The 14,007-nt window shown below is 33.5% G+C and overlaps 3 protein-coding genes across 4 annotated transcripts; 1 reads left to right on the top strand and 2 right to left on the bottom strand.

Moving 5' to 3' along the window:
- Nucleotides 1-3,636: 3,636 nt before the first annotated feature.
- Nucleotides 3,637-7,669, bottom strand: LOC133823906 (signal recognition particle subunit SRP54, chloroplastic). The gene is made up of 15 exons (XM_062256759.1): nt 7,449-7,669; nt 7,173-7,305; nt 7,031-7,098; nt 6,852-6,953; nt 6,454-6,606; nt 6,267-6,344; nt 6,068-6,193; nt 5,847-5,949; nt 5,549-5,649; nt 5,108-5,245; nt 4,883-5,026; nt 4,700-4,775; nt 4,502-4,587; nt 4,256-4,381; nt 3,637-4,010 (listed from the first exon to the last, which is right to left on the bottom strand). The coding sequence occupies exons 1-15, from the start codon at nt 7,614-7,616 to the stop codon at nt 3,903-3,905; spliced, it is 1,710 nt and encodes a 569-aa protein (XP_062112743.1). The 5' UTR covers nt 7,617-7,669; the 3' UTR covers nt 3,637-3,902.
- Nucleotides 7,670-7,756: 87 nt separating this feature from the next.
- Nucleotides 7,757-10,224, top strand: LOC133823905 (putative pentatricopeptide repeat-containing protein At3g11460, mitochondrial). The gene has a single exon (XM_062256758.1). The coding sequence runs from the start codon at nt 7,833-7,835 to the stop codon at nt 9,705-9,707; it is 1,875 nt and encodes a 624-aa protein (XP_062112742.1). The 5' UTR covers nt 7,757-7,832; the 3' UTR covers nt 9,708-10,224.
- Nucleotides 10,225-10,315: 91 nt separating this feature from the next.
- On the bottom strand, nt 10,316-13,462 carry LOC133823907 (uncharacterized). 2 transcript variants are annotated; one of them, XM_062256760.1, is made up of 9 exons: nt 13,317-13,462; nt 12,700-12,859; nt 12,431-12,608; nt 12,276-12,338; nt 12,043-12,141; nt 11,771-11,926; nt 11,288-11,410; nt 10,622-10,751; nt 10,316-10,544 (listed from the first exon to the last, which is right to left on the bottom strand). In XM_062256760.1, the coding sequence occupies exons 2-9, from the start codon at nt 12,807-12,809 to the stop codon at nt 10,474-10,476; spliced, it is 930 nt and encodes a 309-aa protein (XP_062112744.1). In that variant the 5' UTR covers nt 12,810-12,859; nt 13,317-13,462; the 3' UTR covers nt 10,316-10,473. The 2 variants fall into 2 exon arrangements, with proteins under 2 accessions (XP_062112744.1, XP_062112745.1); XM_062256761.1 differs by having other exon boundaries at nt 10,622-10,691.
- Between the last annotated feature and the right edge of the window lie 545 nt (nt 13,463-14,007).

Here is a 14,007-nt window from a genome sequence, read left to right as displayed (position 1 = left end):
ACTGAAAAAATAATTAAAAATGAAGGAAAAAATAAAAAATTGAAAAAAATAAAATAAAATCACCTTCAAAATTAAAGAAAATATAACTATGATAAAAAATGTGACATTTCTATATTTTAGTTAGCTACTAATTGTGTTTCTCATACTTTAATTTTGTCTTTAATAAATTTTCCCATACAAATTAAGAAAAGTATAATTATCATTTTTGTGAATATTAATAGTATAAAAGTCATATTTTTTAAAAATTCCCTATTTTTATATTTATATAAAAATTGTAAACAAGTATTTTAAAAAGGAAAACAAAAACTTAGCAAAAGTACATTTTTCAAAATTTAGTATCAAATCTTTATACAGCCTCCAAATTCATAGTTGAACTCTAATGGAAACATGCTCATATTTAACTTTATAATATAACTATAAAACATAACTGCACTTCGCACAGTTTTTGTAATGATTAAAAAATTTATATTTTTAAATTTTATTGGAAAGATTGTGTGGTAAATAGTATTTTTTACCATATTCGTACAACATGTTCCTTATTTGGACACGTGGACGCGCCTTGACCTAAATTTTTTTTTATGATTGTGTTCATTGTATAACAAATAATTAAAATGCCGAAAACAAAGTTCAAACAGCTTGTTGTACGTGTAATTTTATTCATATATTTATTATTATTATACACTTTGCATGATTTATTTATAAAAAGTCTAAATTATGTATAAAGAAATTTATGTTTTGTGCAAGGTTTATTTTGTTCGATTACCCTTCATTTTTAAAAATTAATTTTTACACCAAGTATTTTGTCAAAACGTTAAAAAAAATAAATAGATAGATCGATTATTTGAACATTCTATTTTGACCGAGTACCTATTTTGAACTTTTATTTATTTTTTAAATTAACATTTGGATCGTGTAAGCATTCAAAAGGTTCAAAATTCTTTATAAAAAGTAAATTATATATATAATATATTTTGTGTAAGGGTTCACACCATTTTGAACCTTCATTTTTAGTCAATTACCTGATTGGACCATTTATTTTTAAAAAGTTAACTTTTCGACCTCATGTTTTGTCAAAACATTAAGAATAGGAATATATATAGATAGATTATTTGAACCACGTGTATTTTGGTCGATTACTTATTTTGACCCTTTATTTTTAAAATGGTAAAATAAATTATTAAAAATTTATTCAACAAAGAGTTCGTATTGAATTTTTAGAAAAAATCTTTGACTAAAATAGAGTAACTGAGAATATATTTTCTTTTATATAATTGTGTTGTAATTTAATTTTTAAATAATTTCTATATGTTACACCCAGATTTCGAGACCTGAGGATGTGACCTCGAAAGCTGGACTCGTTAGGTGTAAGCTCGTAATGTCTAAAGTGCATGTTCGTGATCCAGGTGTCGAACCCTCAAAGAAAGGTGGCAACCTCGAAGATATGTAACCTCGGAATGATATCTAAGCTCGAAAGACGTAGCGTCGAAGTATATCCGTTGTCGGGTGTCTTCGGATCAAGTAGCCCGAGCTCGGCAAGAGTATAAGCTCGGAATATAATGGCCTCGGTGGTATTCACCCGCTCCAAGCTGGTCTTGGGGTAAAGTGACTAGCTCATAATTTACCTAAAGGCCTGGTCCGGCATGATACTGATTACCGATCTCGAACAACGTAATGGGTCATCTGATGAGACGCGGTCCATACGTTTAAAATATATTTATTGTTGTAACTCCCCTACATTAAAGGGATATTAACTAGTCTGTTATATGCCCTATGATCTTCAGGGGACGTTTCCTTGTATATGGGAGTTACAAACTTTAAAGTAATTAAATTTGTTAATTTACAAAATAACTTTCCGAAACGTGTGGGATTGGATTCTGAGATCTCCTCTATAAATAGAGATGTCATGTACCTTTGTAAATGACCAGAATTTTGTAATCTGAAGAGAAATTCTAGAGAATTCATCCTTGAAGGATTTCCAGAGAACTCTAAAGTCTTAATAAAATTGACTCGTGGACTAGGCAGAGTTAACTGCTGAACCACGTAAAAAACTCTCATTGTTCTACTGTATTATTCTTCTTTGCCATAGTTATTACTGTTTACGTGCACTACATTTTAAGTTGACGAAAAACAGCGTCAACACTATATGTATTTATACATGCAAGCATGTTTTATTTTAATTATAATATTTTTTTTAAAAAAATCTCATCTAAAAAGATATATAAATATCTCTATTTAAATTATTTTATTAATTTATTATTAAGATAAAAGAAAATCGAGTTAATAGTAATTAATTTATTATTATAAACTAAAATAAAATAAAAGAGTTCATTATTATTGTTATTTTCAAAAATAGAATAAAAATATATAGTTTTTAGAAAAAGTTGAATAAAAAAATGAGAAAAACTAAGAAAATAGATAGAATGAGTTAGAACACTTTTAAAGTGTTAAAAATATAAATAAATAAATTGGGCAAGATTAAGTTAAATCAATCGTCATAAGAAAAAATATTAATATTTTGACAAATTACAAATCAAAATCAATAAAGAATTTATTTATAGGCTAAAAAGTATAACCCCACAATGATTTTTAAACCATGTGGGACTATAGAGATTTTTGAAATGATTAATTAATCATTTTCTTAAAATAAAAAAATTAGGAAAACCACAAATTATGAGAAAATAAATAAATATTATATTATTGATCTTAGGAAACCACATCATCTCTATATGCCTCTTTTTTTTATATATAAATATAGATAAATCATTTATATAAATATATAGATTTTAAAAAAAATATCTCATCTAAAAAAACTTTCAAATATCTTTATTTAAATTAGTTAATTAATTTATCATTATATATATAGATAGATGTTTATAAACTAAGATAAAAAAAAATAGAGTTAATATTAATTAATTTATTATTATATATACATAGATATTTAGAAATTAAACTAAAATAAAAGAGAATTAATTGTTATTATTATTTTGTTAAAAAATATTTTTTTTTCAGAAAAAGTTGAATAGAAAAATGAGAAAAACTAAGAAATGGAAAAAGTAAGTTAGAACAATTTTAGAGTGCCTTTATATAAATAAATAGATTTATAATATTTAAAACAAATTGGAAAAGCTAAGAAAACACATCAGTCTCTCCTTTATATAAATATATAGATTTATAATATTTACAAAATATAATATAATATCAGGAAGGAAATTATAATTTTTTTTTATAATAATAGAAAATTATAATTTGTATAGACTTTTCTATAATGTTACGTATGTTTGCTAATTTACCTGAAATTATATATAATATATAAATTTGATAAACTCAATAAAAATATAATTATTGAGCAAAATTGAGTTAAATCAATTATAATAAGAAAAAAATATTAATATTTAAACAAATTATAAATCAAAATTAATAGAGATTTATTTATACTATAAAAGTATAACCCCACAATGATTTTCAAACCATGTGAGACTATAGGGATTTTTTAAATAATTAATTAATCTTTTTTTAAATAAAAAAAAATTAGAAAAACCACAATTTTTAAATAAAAAAATTAGAAAAACCACAAATTATAGATAAATACTATATTTCTGATTCTAGTAAGCCACATCACCTCATAGTTGTCCAATGTATAAATATATAGATGATTTATTTATATATATAATATAACATAAATATTTATAGAAAAATTGTGGGAGTTTCGGTTGTTTGACTTCAACTTTGTGAGCCTTGTTAATACAAATGAAACTACAACTTCTAAATACACAGATAACTTACACTGACATTTGCAAAAACAGTTTTACGAGTATAATACTCGTGAACAACCAAAACCAATGAATTTGACCACAATGCAAGTAGAAAAATCTTAAAATACAACTGTTTTGTAAAAAAATGAGCTAGTTTCCAGCACCAAAGCCACGAGGACTTGGCCTTGTTGATCCTGAGTCTACAAACTGCCTCCTTGACTCTGATCTTCGCTTCCTCCTTGCAGTACCAGGAGGAGCCTAAAAACAAAACAAATCCAAAACAATGTCAACATGTCACGAACACCACATTTACTGAGCTACCATACATTCACCAACTCAAAACAGTGTCATTTGCATTTGTTTTTGGTGTAAACTATGATGAGAATAAAATGAAAAACAGCATGAACTACCATACATTCACCAACTCAAAACAGTGTCATTTGCATTTGTTTTTGGTGTAAACTATGATGAGAATAAAATGAAAAACAGCATGAACAAGGCACCTTTTGTTCAGATTTCATTGCTTCCTCGAGATTGCTGAGTGTTGGCATCGATCCGCCTTCCATTACACCCATCAAATTTTTCATACGAACACGCATTTGGAAGAGTTGAGCAACAAGTTGGCTCACCTACCATCCATTAACAAATATCATATGATCTATTTATGACATCTAATAACTTCATTGAATATATTTCATTAGCTAATATTGTGATATTTGTGTTTTATCAAGGAGCTATTGTAGAGATACCTGCTGCTCTGATTTTCCAGAATCCTGAGCAACTCTTTTTCTTCTTACAGGAGACTCTGCCAACAGTTCTGGCTTTTCTCTTTCCTCTGCAAATAGACAAGAGAATAAGACAGGTTTAATGGGTATAGATTACACATTAAAGAGAAACGTAATTCACATGTCAAAATATATAAACAGCAGGTGAGGAGAAGAAGAGACCAGGGGTCATCACTTCAATCATGGATTCCATCATCTTTACGTTCTTTTCAGCATCACGAATTTGTGCAGGAGTAACCTGTTTGCATGCACGTATAGAAGTTAATTCTATAGATACAAATACAACCAAAACATGGGGTGACTTTTCAATCAATATGGAGAATGTTAAGAAAAAAGTATACATACCTTCCCCATTCCAGGAATCATTCCAATAACACGACTCATGGATCCCATACGTGCAACAGCACGTGTTTGCTTTAGGAAATCATTAAAGTCAAACTTTGCACTCATTATCTTCTTTTGCAGATCTTCAGCATCTTCTTGTTTCATCTATACACATAACTCAATTAATAAAGTACATAAAGTGCTTTTGATTATGTGAATTTATAATTGGGTTGTTATAGAACTTACAATTTCTTGCGCCTTCTCCACAAATGATAGAACATCTCCCATTCCTAATATGCGGCCTGCCATTCGATCTGGGTAAAAAGGTTCAAGGTCTTCCATCCGCTCACCTCGCCCAACTAGCTTGATAGGCTTTCCTGATACCTGACATCACAAAACTTGAATATGACTTTGATATAAACTACTAAATATATGAGCAGTAAACCAAAGTGAACTTTTTAACTTAAACACCAGACAATCTGCATAACAGCACTCCAAAGTAAACCAAAGTGAACTTTTAACTTAAACACCAGACAATCTGCATAACCAAAGTGAACTTTTAACTTAAATAAATAAAAAAGTATTTGATGCTAAAAATACAACACTACAAGAAGAATTATAAATTATTCGTCCAAGAAAAATAGTCCATAGTCCATACACCATATACTAGGCAATGACAAAGCAAACCTCTTTAACACTCAAAGCTGCTCCACCCCTGGAGTCTCCATCTAGCTTTGTCAAAATAGCTCCAGTAATCCCAATCTCTAAGTTGAATGTCGTCACTAAGGCTGTAGAGAAAGTTGGAGTCCACACATTAAAAAAATAATAAAAATAGAGACTAGCAGTGCCATAATAACTTGCATGGTAAACTAAATTAAGGCTTTGTTAATAAATACTAAAAAATACTGGCTCATATATTCATATGAAGAAATTAAAGTCTCAACACATTTCACCCTCAAGCAAGTCAAATGAAAAATATAAATACCTGCAGCTTCTTGGCCAGTCATTGCATCCACAACGAGCAAAACTTCTGTAGGATTCAGGACTCGCTTTACATCTTTCAATTCATCCATCATAGCTTTATCAATCTGTTTTCAAAAGGAAAACAAACATCATACAAGTAAAATCAATACCTGCAGTAAAATTGCCAGAAGGTGCAGAAAGCCTAATGCAAAATTATAGTCATTAGAAATAGAGATGTATTACCTGAAGCCTTCCAGCAGTATCTACTATCACCACATCTATGTTCTTCTTTTTGGCCTCCTCTAAACCTTGCTTAGCTATTTGTGAGGGTTTAACATCTGTTCCCGCAGTATATACAGGTACACCCACCTGTCACAAGTTAGATTTTAGTATAAGAATGAAACGAAACACAAAGTTTGTTGAAAAACAAAAAATTGCATACCTGTTTACCCAAAATTTCAAGTTGGTCAATAGCAGCGGGTCTGTAAACATCTCCAGCAACTAGCATGCAATTCTTCCCCTGCGGTTGATTGGACATTGTATTAGTAAACAAGCAAAAATAGTTTACTCTGGACATGACTATAACGCACAATGAGAATCATAAATGAGATGGTGTTTGTGAAAGGCACCTGTTTTTTAAGATAAGAAGCCAGCTTGGCACACACAGTTGTCTTTCCAACTCCTTGTAAACCAGCCAACAAAATAACAGTGGGGGGATTTTTTGCATAAACAAGTTCAGACACCTCACCACCCATTAGTTTCACTAGCTCATCATGCACAATCTGCAAAAATTAGTAATTCAAAACCTTTGTTGTTCATCACCAATTATAACTCAACAGAGACTACTTTTTTTCAGAAATTTGATTCATCTGAACCAATGAGCTCAGAGTTAACAATCTCTTCCCTAAAAATATACTGTGCCTACTGACAAAGAAATTCAGTCACATTGGATATCTTTTGGTCATCAACAACAGAGAAAATTTAAAGATAAGAACAGAATGTTACATTAGATTATCGAGAATCACACCTTGACCAATTGCTGATCTGGTTTGACACCACGAATAAGGCCAACTCCAACCGCTTGGTCACTGACGGCTTGCACAAACCTTCTCACGACAGGAAGGCTCACCTGTTAGAAGATCAACATTTATTCATTATCTTATCAGTGTAAAGATTTACTAAAATAACAAGACATTGACCACTCACATCTGCCTCCAGTAAAGCCCTCCTAATATCTCTCATAGGCTCCACAATGTTTTCCTTAGTCAAAACCTCTGAAACCCAAGAAATTCACAAATAAGTACACTTTATAGTAGAATCAACTTCGTTCCTATAAACAAAAACAAACCTTCTCCTTTGAGCTTGTTCCAAGCTGATTCAAGGCCACTGGTTAACTGTCCAAACATCTCTGCTCTTATAATTCCACGCATTTCCCTTCTATGGCTAACATGTTTTGAATTCACCAAACCCCATATCTCTCTCTGAAGAATACACACATATATATACATCACGAAAAAGAAGAAAGCTAATTCTGGGTTTTCGAGTATTCGAGGTTAAAGGACCAAAGCGAATCAGAGCATCACTGTAAACTAAAGAAGCCAAAATCTTAGAGTAATTCTCTTACAGTGAATAAATTCCTGGAAGAGAGCGCAGTGGAGAGGTGGGAACCAGTCCAAGCTGAGCAAAATCTAGCTGAAGAAGTCTTGTAGTTGTTGCAGAGGGTTTTAGTTTTGCTGCTCGAAAGAGAAGAGAAATGGCGGGAAGCCACTGCCTGAAACTGTACGGCTTCCATGGCACGGGCAAAGTGACCAAAGGTGAGCTCTGAACAATGAGATATGAAAATCTGATCGTTATATGCAATTCTATCCGCTTCAGTAACAGTTTAAATACGGCGCAGGTCTACCGTACTGCCGTGCTCCCTCATTTAAAAAAAAAAGCAAATGCCGTACAAACGACTGTTTAAAAACAAAACGACGACAACGACAAACACTGAAACGCCATAGCATGCATGACTGTTCAGGCCGCCATAGCCAAAAGCTTAGCTCCAACCGCAACTTTTTGGAACACCCAGTTGAGGGAGCTTGCCAAGCAATGTCTCTTCTCCGATGCTCTCCATCTTTACCGTCGGATGCTACGTTCCGGTCATTCCCCCAACGTCTTCACATTCCCTTTCGTTCTCAAGTCCTCCGCCGCTCTTTCGTTCTCCGTCACTGGAACTCTCCTCCATGGCCATGTTCTCAAAACTGGGTGTGAGCCCGAACCCTTTGTGCAGACTTCTTTGATATCAATGTATTGTAGGTGCTCTCTAGTTGAGAATGCGCGTAAAGTGTTTGATGAAAATCCTCAGTCGAGAAGGCTTACTGTTTGTTATAATGCTTTGATATCTGGGTACACCTTGAACTCGAAGTTTTCGGATGCGGTTATGTTGTTTTGTAGGATGAGGGAGGCACTTGTGTCGGCTAATTCAATTACTTTGTTGGGTTTGATCCCCGGTTGTACATCACCGGTGCATTTAGATCTTGGGATGAGTCTTCATTGTTGTAGTATCAAGAGCGGATTGGAATTTGACTTGTCTGTTGGGAATTGTTTGCTTACCATGTATGTCAAATGTGGTTCAGTTGAGTACGCTCGGAGAGTGTTTGACGAAATGCCTGAAAAGGGTTTGATTACTTGGAATGCCATGATATCTGGGTACGCACAAAACGGATTTGCTACCCAAGTTTTGGACCTTTACCGGGAGATGGAACTCGTTGGTGTTTCTCCTGACCCTGTGACGCTTGTAGGGGTTCTGTCATCTTGCACACACCTTGGTGCCCATGGTATTGGCCGTGAGGTTGAACAACGAATTAAGATCCGTGGCTTTGGTTCCAATCCCTTTTTGAAGAATTCCCTGGTTAACATGTATGCTAGATGTGGAAATTTGGTAAAAGCTTATGCAATTTTTTCTTCAATGAAAGAAAAAAGTTTAGTATCATGGACAGCAATCATAGGTGGATACGGAATGCATGGACATGGGGAGCTTGCCGTGAAGCTCTTCGAAGAAATGATAAAAACTGGAATCAAACCAGATAAAACATTGTTTGTAACCATTCTTTCTGCCTGCAGCCATTCAGGATTAACTGATAAGGGCCTAGAATATTTTGCTGCAATGGAGAGAAGCTATGGTTTGCAACCAGGTTCAGAGCATTACTCTTGCGTGGTTGATCTGTTAGGCCGAGCAGGGCGATTAAAGGAAGCTGAGGACCTCATTCGGTCAATGAAGGTAAAGCCAGACGGTGCTGTGTGGGGAGCCCTATTGAATGCTTGTAAAATTTACAAAAACATAGAGCTAGCAGAGTTAGCTTTTGAAAAGGTCATTGATCTCGAACCTGTCAATATCGGTTACTATGTTTTGTTATCAAACATATATTCGGATGCAGAGAATCTAGAGGGTGTACTAAAGGTTAGAACAATGATGAGGGAACGAAAGCTTAGAAAGGAGCCGGGTTACAGCTATGTCGAGTTCAAAGGGAAAATTCATATTTTCTTGGCTGGTGACAGAACTCATCAACAGACAGATGACATATATAGAATGTTGGCTGAACTAGAAAGTTTGGTGAAGAAACTTGGTGAGTCTAATGGGATTGGTGGGAAGATAAAAACCAATCAACATTTGATTGGTGAGAGTAATGTGCATAGCGAGAAACTGGCAATTGCATTTGCGCTTTTGAATACCCGTCCAGGGATGGAGATCATTGTGATAAAGAACCTGAGGGCATGTGATGACTGTCACTTGTTTTTAAAGCTGGTTAGTAGAATAGCAGACCGTGAGTTTATTGTTAGAGATGCAACTCGTTTCCACCATTTTAAAGATGGGGTTTGTTCTTGCAGAGATTACTGGTAAAAAAAGGGTTACAACTTACAACTACTCATGTCTTGTTTCTGGATGATCGAACTAATAATTCCGCAACAAGTTTATAACATTTTTTTTATTGGTTTAGCTCCTCCTAGATATCTGAAAGTGAATAGAGATTTTGATTATGCCAAATCATGCTTATGCAAAGTTTAGCTAAGGTTGGGAGAAGTTAGTCGCTCGAATAGATTTTGAGCTCTTTCCTAGAAGCAATTTTACTGACAATTCCGGAAGAAGAAAAAAACACATTCTGGTACCAAATCAGGATCAAAACGGGACAAGGTTTGCAAATATTGGTGTTGAAATGCGGTATCCATATTCTACGATGATTTCCCTGGCGTGCACTAGTGGATCAAAATAAAACGTTCGTCGAAGCACAATTATTATGGCCCTTTTGTTGGGCTGAGAACTTATTTTTATGTTGAAATTATTCATTGGCATATCACTGTTGTTAGTTGGTATGTTGCATATGTTGCATTGAATCATATAAATTTATGATGGTTTTTAATCCAGCAATTGTACGTGACTAGCACTTGTAATATTAGAAAGATGACACGTGTGGCAAGGACACTGATTGGTGTGTGTGCGAGAGAGAAATATGGGGAGCAATACAATAATTTTTTTTTATATATAAATGAATCCGTTTTAAAATAAACGAAAACAAGTCACAATTACAATGAGACCAAACATTTTTGCCCCTAATATCAGTGTCCAATGAATATGATCATCCAAAATAATCAAGCCAATTCATCAATCGTTACAATTGAGTGATTTCTTCATCTTCAAAAAGTGGAATTGTTCTCCTTACTATCACTTTCATTGGATTCCCTGCAGATGATATTTCAACCTACAAATTAGCAATGTTATTTGTCAAACACTCAACATGATAAAATGAAAAGATTTACCTTCAATGGTTTTGGCCGTTTCCATGCAAATAGCAGCATAATGAGAACCAGCCAACTCCAGAAGTGCAAACTGGCAATTACTTGTCAGAGTACTGAGATTATAAACAGGCTCAACAGCAATATCAGGTACCTGATGAAGTATTTCAAAATACTAAAGTTCAAACTCTTGAAAGAAACCTGTGGCATACTATTTGTGATCATATCCTACTCACCTAATCTTATGATAGGCCTCCTATCATGTATGTATACACTAGAAGAGGTAAGGGTAAGGGGAATGCCAAGTCAGCAGCTGGTAGGGACTTTGTCAGGAATTAGTTATGAGAGAGAGACTTGTGTATGACCGAGGTGCATGATATTATGACGTAACCGCGAGTAATAGAAAAAGTGGGAGAGTAGTAGAGAGGGTTAGGCAGAGAAGAGTTTGGTGGTTTGTAACCCTTTTGGAGAGAATTCAGGCTCTCGAATTCCTGATTATTTCCAATACATACTTTCTAGTTCTTCTTGCTTCTGTTTGTTTCTGGTTTGGACTAACCCATTGCAGGAAAACCCTATCATCTTATGACCAAAATAATGGCATGAATTTTTGAGACACGTTACATGATTTTGATCTATATTCTATTCAAGAAAGAACACTTATTTGCAGTAATCATAGCATATCAATAATACCTTATTATCGGAACCCTTTAAAAGGTGGCCTTCTTCTTTAGTTATAGCAGGTCTAAATAGAATGGTGAAGGTGTTAAATGGGGCAGCTGAGAAACCTCTCCCCAAGGCTTTAACATATGCCTCCTGGAAAATGAAATTAATGCCTTAAACAGCTTGGCAAAACAACATTCTTCGTAATAGCTGACAATTGAATTCCCTTACTAGTTTACACAAGGAACCTTACAGCTTAATGTCAATAAATTTGACAGCAATTTGGTAGCACGCATTCAACTGAACTTACAGGATAATTTCATTATAATTAATTGCTGCGAAATAAAGACTAAGAAGAGGATGAAAATACAGTAATTATAGATCATCCATTCCAACTTTAATGGAAATTTTGTGGAATTTTAATAATGGCCGAATTAGCAAGGTTTGCAAGCAATTGACGCTCCTATAGTTTAACATAATATATTTAATGAATTATAATACAAGCATACCAACCTTAAGAGTCCAAAGCTTTATAAACTCCTGACGCTGGATTTCAGGATCTGTAATAGCAGCCAAATGCTCCAGTTCATGAGAAGAAAAGTACCTCCGAGCAAAAGCTAAGACACTATTCTTTATTTTCCGCTTCTTCTCTTCAACATCAATACCAATCTACAATTAGATCATTAAATTAGATTGCTCAATACTAGTCTTTCACAATAACAACATACAAAAATACTAAAAAAGTAAGGAAATTCAAACTATTAATAACATAAACAAACACTTACAGGCACATCTGCAGTTACACCACAAGCTATTAAAGAAGAAGTGTGCGAGATATTGAAATGCAATGGTGGTGGTTGCCAATCAGCGGTTTGCCAGTCTACCTACTTAAGCTATAGAAAAATATTACCAGAGTACAAAACAAATAAACTGAACAGGAAAAGATTGCTGAGGTAAATGAAAGGCAAGCAAAACAATTTCCACCACACAACAATAATTGCAAGGAAAAGAAACCCACCTCAGGCTTCCCATAACTGTTTTTCCTGAACTTCAAGGATTCTGGACTAACGTGAGAATTGGTCTGATCTAGAAAGAAACAGAATTGCTCAGATATTCACATCAACCTCCATTCAATGCATATAAGAATATTATCAGCAATTTGAGAGAACCTACATATCTAGCAATAGTAGTGCGAACCAAAGCTCGAGCAAGCACAGCATTTTTCCTGAGCTGATCCCCACTCATACTCACAACGTTATCTTTCTCACATGGTGATAAAATCTCCAAGTACTGATTCATAAGGCTTTGACTCCGTACTTCATCAGGTAAAACATACCAAAAATGGGTTTCCCTGCACAACCAAGGCTCAAACATAAAACATATTCAGCCAAAACTAGAACTTGACCGTTTTTCGGTGGCTCATATTGAATACTTTTTCTTACGTTGGAGATGGAAGCTGTAATGGGACCAAAGGGGATGAGGCGAAAGAGAAACTCTTCTGGAAGCAATGAACATTCATTGTAAAACACCGTCTGAACTGAGACAATAACATGCATACTTGGGGGCCAAAGGCTAATTCTTCAAACCAGTAGCCAGTATATTCTGAAAAATAATCCATAGCTTTATTCTTGAAGGCATGTTTTTCTTTTCTAATAACATAAATTTACGAATAGTGAAGACCAACAATGACTCACATTCTTACCCACCCAAGTACTTGTTTCAAAAATCAATATTAAGAGCTTAACATCTTAACAAGATAAAGTGCAAACAAAATTAGTATTTCATATTCAGATACAATAAACAAGAACCCATTCAAATATAAAGGTCAACCCAAGAATGCAATAAATTCAACCCCAACGCACCATTTCAAGCTGATCAACCTCAGCTTCATACACCCAGTAGGAAGCTTTAAAAATAAAAACTCATTATCAAACAAATCCCACTGAAAAACAGAGAGTAATTCTAAAAATTATTTCAAACATATTCAAATCACTATTATCAAACAGATTCAAATCACCATCACCATCACCATCACCAAACAGATATCTATTCTACCAACCTCAATGCTGAGGGCGGCGCTATAACGAGCTAGGAGTGGACAGCGACGGCGGAGAAGAGAGACTGGGAGAGAGGAGGCCGAACCGCCGGGGAGAGAAACTGAGAGAGCTGAGCACAGTTGGTTTTTTTCCGTTTTGTTTTGGTTAAGTTTACAATATTATACAATTTTCGAACTTTTGATATAAAATTAACACTTTAAAATATTACTCAAATATACCAAAATTTACTTTTAAAAAGATATATATCATTTTTACCCTGAATTTTACTTAAATACTCATTTACAAATTTTTACATCCTATAATGTTTTTAGAGGGACTATAATTTCAAAAATACCAAATCACACTTCTGAGTTTTGTTTACATATTTAATTAGAGTAATGTGGTTTAAATAACACTAAATTATTTTTTTCTAAACTAATTACAAAATAATTAATTTTAATAATACTATCTCCTAATTTACTTGAAATTATATCTTATGTTTTCAAATTGGGTACTATTTTGGCCATTGTGTTATGCAAAAGTTATCAATCAGACCCATATTTTGTTAAATGACAGTTTGGACCTCACATTTTGCAAAATAGAATAAAATAATACCATAGACTCAATTTTGGTCAAATAATTTTTCAATATGACTGAAATACCCTCAGATTTTATTAAATATTAAAATTTAAATTATATTAAATTAACTTTAAT

This window comes from Humulus lupulus, chromosome 3 (assembly GCF_963169125.1).
Source record: "Humulus lupulus chromosome 3, drHumLupu1.1, whole genome shotgun sequence".
Taxonomy (NCBI): Eukaryota; Viridiplantae; Streptophyta; class Magnoliopsida; order Rosales; family Cannabaceae; genus Humulus; species Humulus lupulus.
This window is presented reverse-complemented; position numbering and strand designations above follow the sequence as displayed.

What these genes read in the sequence shown, in the direction of transcription:
- LOC133823906 (XM_062256759.1), bottom strand. Translation starts at nt 7,616, where the DNA reads ATGGAAGCCGTACAGTTTCAGGCAGTGGCTTCCCGCCATTTCTCTTCT. An exon ending in CAGCTTTGAGTGTTAAAGAG is followed by an intron (nt 5,246 to 5,548) that starts GTTTGCTTTGTC and finishes TTGTGATGTCAG; the next exon opens with GTATCAGGAAAGCCTATCAA. An exon ending in CAATGAAATCTGAACAAAAG is followed by an intron (nt 4,011 to 4,255) that starts GTGCCTTGTTCA and finishes TTTTGTTTTTAG; the next exon opens with GCTCCTCCTGGTACTGCAAG.
- LOC133823905 (XM_062256758.1), top strand. Translation starts at nt 7,833, where the DNA reads ATGACTGTTCAGGCCGCCATAGCCAAAAGCTTAGCTCCAACCGCAACT.
- LOC133823907 (XM_062256760.1), bottom strand. Translation starts at nt 12,809, where the DNA reads ATGTTATTGTCTCAGTTCAGACGGTGTTTTACAATGAATGTTCATTGC. An exon ending in TTACAGCTTCCATCTCCAAC is followed by an intron (nt 12,609 to 12,699) that starts GTAAGAAAAAGT and finishes TTGGTTGTGCAG; the next exon opens with GGAAACCCATTTTTGGTATG. An exon ending in TAAAGGGTTCCGATAATAAG is followed by an intron (nt 10,752 to 11,287) that starts GTATTATTGATA and finishes ATACTTCATCAG; the next exon opens with GTACCTGATATTGCTGTTGA.